A 6,351-nucleotide genomic window follows, 5' to 3' on the forward strand; every position below is an offset into this window, starting at 1 on the left:
TCCCGGTCCAGAAAAGGCCGCAACTGGTAAACCAGGCGTACCCGGTAAAACGCCCCCCTGGCCACAGCCGTCAACTGGTCTTCCAGTGTCAGCCGTGGATCCAGGAGGACACCCAAATTGCGTACCCTCTCTGAGGGGGCCAGAATTTCGCCCCCTATAGTCAGCGACGGAGTCAGCTGACTATGCCTGGGAGCCGGCAGCCACAGCCACTCAGTCTTGGAAGGGTTGAGCCTGAGTCTGTTTCTCCCCATCCAGACCCGTACGGCCTCCAGACACCGGGCCATCACGTCAAGGGCATCATTGGGGTGGCCTGGGGTGCTATTGTCTACTATCAGTCACATGAATCCAGTTTACCTGAGTTGAATGCTATGGATATTTTTTTTTCAAGAATAGTAAAAGACATACTGCATTATCATTAGTGTTGCTGTATCTTTATTTAACAAAATTGCAGAACTGATGACATCTTCCAAACTTACAAAATTCTCCTATAAATAAGACATACATAAATCCAGTAAGAAAGTCAAAGACAAATAAGAAATGTTATCTTAACTTTCATGTACATGAAACAAAAATCCAGGATGTTTTCTTGGTTTGCTTGACTCATTTATTTAAACGAGTTGCACTGTCAGATTGGATTATTTCCTCCCCCCACCCCCTGCCCACTCAAAAAAGGGCTTTGGAGTTCTGGTATTTGGATTTGGTTTTTTTTTCTCTAAATGGAATAAGGATTAAAAAAATCTGAGAATATCTATTACAATTTTTATAAGTTTGAATAGTTATTTTTTTAAAAATCTCATATTTTTGTAATTAAGACTTGAATAGTTTTTATTGAAATGTTGAACAATAAAGAGTCAGCATGCAACAGGCATAAATGTGAAGTCAACATTTGCAGTAAGTGCAAATGTGAAGTTACTGTTATTGTTCAGAAAGAACAATAACTGATTAGAGAAAATTCAGAAAAGAGATACCAAGAAGAGCTAACCGAATGGTGAGGCTTATGGAAATTGAGCCCTGTGAGGAACATTTAATGGGTATGTTTAGCTCAGAGAAAAGATACCTGAGAGGAGAGGATCATAATCTTTAAAAACCTGGAAGTATGTCACACAGAAGAGGGACTGGATTTATTTCCTGTTGACCTGGGGAGCAGAACCAGAACCAGTGAGTTAAAATTACAAGGAAGTTNCTGGAGCCAGGCTCGTGTACCCTCCCGGGCAGCCAGTACCAGCCAGGAGGGGCACGGATCCAGTAAACATGTGGTTGCATTCAGCCTCCCCAGGATCCTGTCCACGTCCTCAGGAGCCACAGAGTCAAACTCCTCCCATATAACAGTCTCAAGACTTGCTCCTGTCTCCTCCCCCGGGGCCACCCAGTCAGAGTCAAGATCTTCTCGGATCCGAGCGACTTTGTCATACAGATATTGAGCAAAATCCTCGGCCCTCCCCTCCAGGGGATCACATTCTTATCTTCTTTTAATAATCAATAGCGTTCCATATTTACAGTCTTGGGTTCCTCTATGTAGCTATGTTCTAAAGTAACAAATCATTGGATATTAAAAATGCAAATATTCATGACAAGTATTTTTACCGCTTGATAATATATGCATTTTTACTGGGAAGTCCTGTTTAGTTTTGTGGGGCTTATTTCAGGTAAATGATATGAACTCACAATCTTATGATCATTCATCACCCTCTGCCCCTGTTGAAAAGAACAAACGTTTATCTGTGCCTTTTTAAAATACATATTTCTGTTCTCGTGGGAAGAATTCAGAAAATACCATTGTAATTGAATCGGCTGTAATTGAATATTAGGCCTAGCTAATAGCTTCCAGATTGAATGCCAACACAATTGCAATTCTGCCTTCATAATAATTGGCATTTCTCTGGTGAGGTGTCACCAAATTAAAGTAATCATTCATTTCCAAATATGGTACAGCAGTTTGCCCATTTCTAAACATCATGACTTACCATTTGAATTCCTATGGAGAGATTTTAAAACTCGCAATTCAACATTTTAAAATATTGTTTCTGACTCTACATTTGTTATTTTTAGCACTCTTTCATAAGCAGTTATATGTCTACTAGTAACTACCATTGCATTAATTCATGCTCAGTACTAATTACTATTGAATAAGAATCTAATTGTCAAATATTTATCAACTGGTGTCAGATTACTCATAGATATTTACTCTTTCAAGCACTGTAATACAGTTAATATATTTGTAAATCAGCAAATGCAGTTCAGTTGGTTATATCAGTGGAGCTTTTTTTTTTTACATTTTGTATAAAAATTACTTTTGATTTAGCATATGTTCCTCAGTATCAAGGTCTTCCAAAACAAGACTAAATAGCAAAGTAATTAACACAAGGATGCTACAGTACATGTTACTCCCACCAAGTTTCATAGCGATGGCAGAGACAGCAACATTTCTGCTGGTCATGTGACATACCTCTCATTGAGTCTCGAAATGAAGTCTATCCACTCATAAGATATCCTACACATATCCGGTACCCTCAGGATGGATTTCAACTTCCAGAATCTCCTTGGCAACATGGTATTTTTATAGCAGTATGTCCAACATACTTGAAAAGCATTGGATGCAGATGTTTGATACCGAGGCATCCAGCATGATGGAGTTTTTTTTTTTTTTAAAGCAGGCTGTAATAATCAACATTGTTGTTTTGTGACATTTGGTGCATGAACCATCTTCCTGCATGCTCTAAAAAAATGGAATACAGCCAGTGGTAGGTTTTCTCTCCATCCTCATGCCAAATTCACATCTGGAAAAATAACCCAAATGCAGCCCCTCCCCTTTCACCATTTGAAAATGTCAGTCAAGGGGGATTTTTTTTTTTGTTTGAAAAAAGCAAGGGTGAATCATTGCAATTTTATTTATGACAATATTGATGTCATTTCCAGTTACAGGCTGAACTTGACCAAGAATATCAAGACAAATTCAAAAGACTGCCATTGGAAATCTTGGAATTTGTTCAAGAAGCAATGAAAGGCAAAATCAGTGAGGATGGAGATCACAGCTCAACAACTTCTTCCCTGACATCCGATGGTGGGAAATTGAACCACAAACCACTGCAAAATGAAGAGCTAGAAGATAATCCAGGAAAAGTGTTTGATACACCCCTCTAACAGCTCCCACAAAGACCCCAGTCTTAAATTACTCTGACAGAGCAAGTTACCATGTTGTTCCCCAGGAATGTTCCTCTTTTTGAATGACCATTGGGCAGCTTCAGATATGGAAGACCTCTATTGGGATTGTACTAATTTCTAAAACAAATAGTTGGGTGTGGATATTACATCCTATTTGTAGGCCTTTTTTTCTTTTTAGTTTAATGGCATAAACCAAGAGGTTTCTCTGGCCATATTTACATCAGTCATTTTTAAACCACAAGCAGGCTGGAGCATTCTTTGGGGACCAGTATGCTTTGTGCAGGTAAATGTGTTTATACATCTTTATGAAACAGCAGTAAAACTATTCCACCCACGGTTATCACAGTCTCCGTAATTGTTTATTTCTTCTTTTGCAACTATACCTTGAAAGCTTTCTTCATCTTAACAATGGCACTTTGAGGGGGGGAAAAAACATTTTTTTTCTTTAGCTTTCTGTGCAGTGATAGTTGGCTGTGCTGATTGTGTCAACAGAGAATTATCAGTGTTAGTTCTCTGTAATTGTGATAACTACTAGAATATATTCCCAAGCCAAAATCTCTTCAAGATATAATAATGTGATTATACATGCTTCAAATGTGACCCAAATTCACATATGTATTTGCACATTCTGTCCCTGTAAATCAAAAGCGCAGGCAAGTTCTTGCTGAACTTTCCCTTGTGCTGGAATTAAAAGCTTTAGAAAAGAGACTCATACAGTCATCAGTGGTAACTGATACTGTTATGAAATAATTGTTGCACAATCAGAATCTTTCATTCAGACTTCTGTACTATTTTCAAATGTAAGATAGATTCAAGAATGTTGCTTTCAATTATTTTTGTGTTGCATCATTGACCTAACTATTAAACTGGTTTGTGCTATTATATCTTCTTTTTTTAATCTACGGAACGCACATGGAAATGCCGTTTCCCAAGTGTATAGAAACATAGATGTTTCAAAGCTAAAATATTTGTGAAAAAAGAAAAGAATCAGAGAAATCTGATTAATCCTACCCTTTTGTTATATAGTTAACCTTAGAAAGGTTACTGTTCCATCCCCAGCATTCCTTACTGTCCTATCATGTGGATATGACTGAAACACTATAGTTTGTTCTGATAGTGGTAAGGAGTTGGAATACATAACAGCATATATGTAGTTTGTTTTCCCTCAGGAGTTCAGTAAAAATAACTTATTTTATTTAAATGCAAGCAATAAATAGAGATCAAACAAAACAGAAATTGAATTAAATGCTAAGTGTACATAGGGAAACTAAACTTTTGGCTAAACAGTATTTTTTTCATTACATCATGCATGAAGAAAAGTTGCTCATTGTTAGAGTATATAAAAGATAAAATGCTTACATTGTATGGAGTAATTTAGAGGATATAATGGAAATGGAAGGTTTCATTTTAATTTTAAGAAGATGACTCCTACATTTATTCTACTTTTGCACTTTGAAGATCAATATTATTAATCATTAAATATAAAACCTGGAAGGGTCAAAGTTTAATGCTGCATTTTCTAAGATAAAAGTTAAATAAATTTGTTTTAAGTTAGACAGGCTACAATAATCCAGTATTGATAACAGTTCTATAGTTATTTCTTTGCCATGCTTGTATACTGCAGTTTCAAACAAGTAGGAGAGATAAGCTTTTTAATTTATGATGTAAAGTTACCAAGTTAATGGTTGACAGAGTATATTATCAGCAGTGGTTGGTTTTCAGTACATTTGTAACTGATCATTGACTGTACTTACTTTTTTAATATCTGTACAGTGCCCTTTTTTGCAGTTGTAGTTTTAGTGTGTAATATTGTATATCTTGCATTGTTAAAACTTGCAGTAATATATCATTTACCATGAATATTACTTGAAATAAAGTAAGGTAATGAAAAAGGAGTCTATGATGTGAGAGTCTTGTGCCTTCTATGTATTTGCCTTGTTATGTGTTGAACATGTCAAAATAATATACTGTGGACATTTTGCTATAGAGAATAGAGCTGCGTTGAATTACATTGGGCTCCATTGTATACTTCAGATACACTACTGAGAATTATTTTAGTAGCTTAGGACAGACATTCACACACAGAATTTGGACATTTTAACTATCATCATGGTTGTAAGAGATATTTCTTTTAAATAGGGCTTGCTTTCATTTGAAACTAACGTTATTGAACATTGGTATAAACAATGTATGTGATTGGCTGATTGGAAATAGTGGTTTTGCTTTCACTTAGAAAAAAAATCATGTATATAATTTAATTTTTCAGCCTTTAGATGCATAATTCACATTTTTTGTAAGAATCCTATGCAATTTTGTGGCATGATGTTTCTTCCACTTGTAATTTATGTGCTTTCATCACAGAGCCAAATAAAATTTCTTAACATTATCTGTACTTATTGTCATAATTATCCAGATCCTAAACATCTTGGTATTTGAAAATGTTTCCTTTTACTGCACAGCTGAGGGACAGTTTTGTGTTTATTTCATGTTGGGAGCTGTGTTGAAGTTGCCCACAAGCCTAGCCATTGTTCCTCGTGAATTTAGAGAAAACTTCACCAATAAGCATAATCTATTTTCATGTATCCAAAAACCTTAGTTTATTGTTTGAGGTTTTCCAGGGGCTGTCGGATATTTGGCGAGCTATGACTATTTTGCTCTTTAAATCTATCAGGTTTCCCCCAGATTGAGATTCACTCATTGGGGGGGGGTGTTTCTAAGAAGCACAAAAAGACACTACGAACGTGCTTGTAGCCCATGTGCTACAGGTTGCCTACCTTTAATTTTTTAATAAGTGAAGATCTGGTTGCCTCCTGAAATTATGGATCAGAGTTCTTTATTATCAGTCATAGTAACTGTTCTAATAGAAGTCCAAGATAAACTAAGGCTCTGACATCTTCTACAATCAAATCTTGTGCCAATTAACTGTTGTTTGATAGTGAAGCAGGCACCATATAAATTTAATAAATAATATTCTTCAAGATATTCTGAGCAGAAAAGTTGCATGCAGTAAACAGAAAAGTCAATGAGTTTGTCTAGAGCAGACATGTCAAACTCGCGATGTCACGCAACGTATCGGAGCTTTTTCGCCGTTGCCGGCAATGGGGTGGGCGCGGCTCCGGTATGATGATACCGGCCCACGGGCCGGCAGTTTGACACCCCTGGTCTAGAGGCAAGCTTAAAATCCACGAA

At 36.7% G+C, this 6,351-nt stretch overlaps 1 protein-coding gene across 1 annotated transcript in view; it reads left to right on the top strand.

Annotated features, from left to right (window-relative positions):
- LOC114922406 (1-phosphatidylinositol 4,5-bisphosphate phosphodiesterase beta-1-like) overlaps nt 1-5,533 on the top strand; it is a 54,922-nt gene extending 49,389 nt beyond the window's left edge. The window contains exon 4 of the mRNA XM_029283654.1: nt 2,917-5,533. Within this exon, the coding sequence (XP_029139487.1) occupies nt 2,917-3,141 (225 nt within the window). The 3' untranslated portion in view covers nt 3,142-5,533. The remainder of the gene's footprint in view (nt 1-2,916) is intronic.
- The last annotated feature ends 818 nt before the right edge of the window (nt 5,534-6,351 follow it).

This window comes from Protobothrops mucrosquamatus, unplaced genomic scaffold (assembly GCF_001527695.2).
Source record: "Protobothrops mucrosquamatus isolate PMUCROS unplaced genomic scaffold, P.Mucros_1.0 scaffold166, whole genome shotgun sequence".
NCBI classification, from domain to species: domain Eukaryota; kingdom Metazoa; phylum Chordata; class Lepidosauria; order Squamata; family Viperidae; genus Protobothrops; species Protobothrops mucrosquamatus.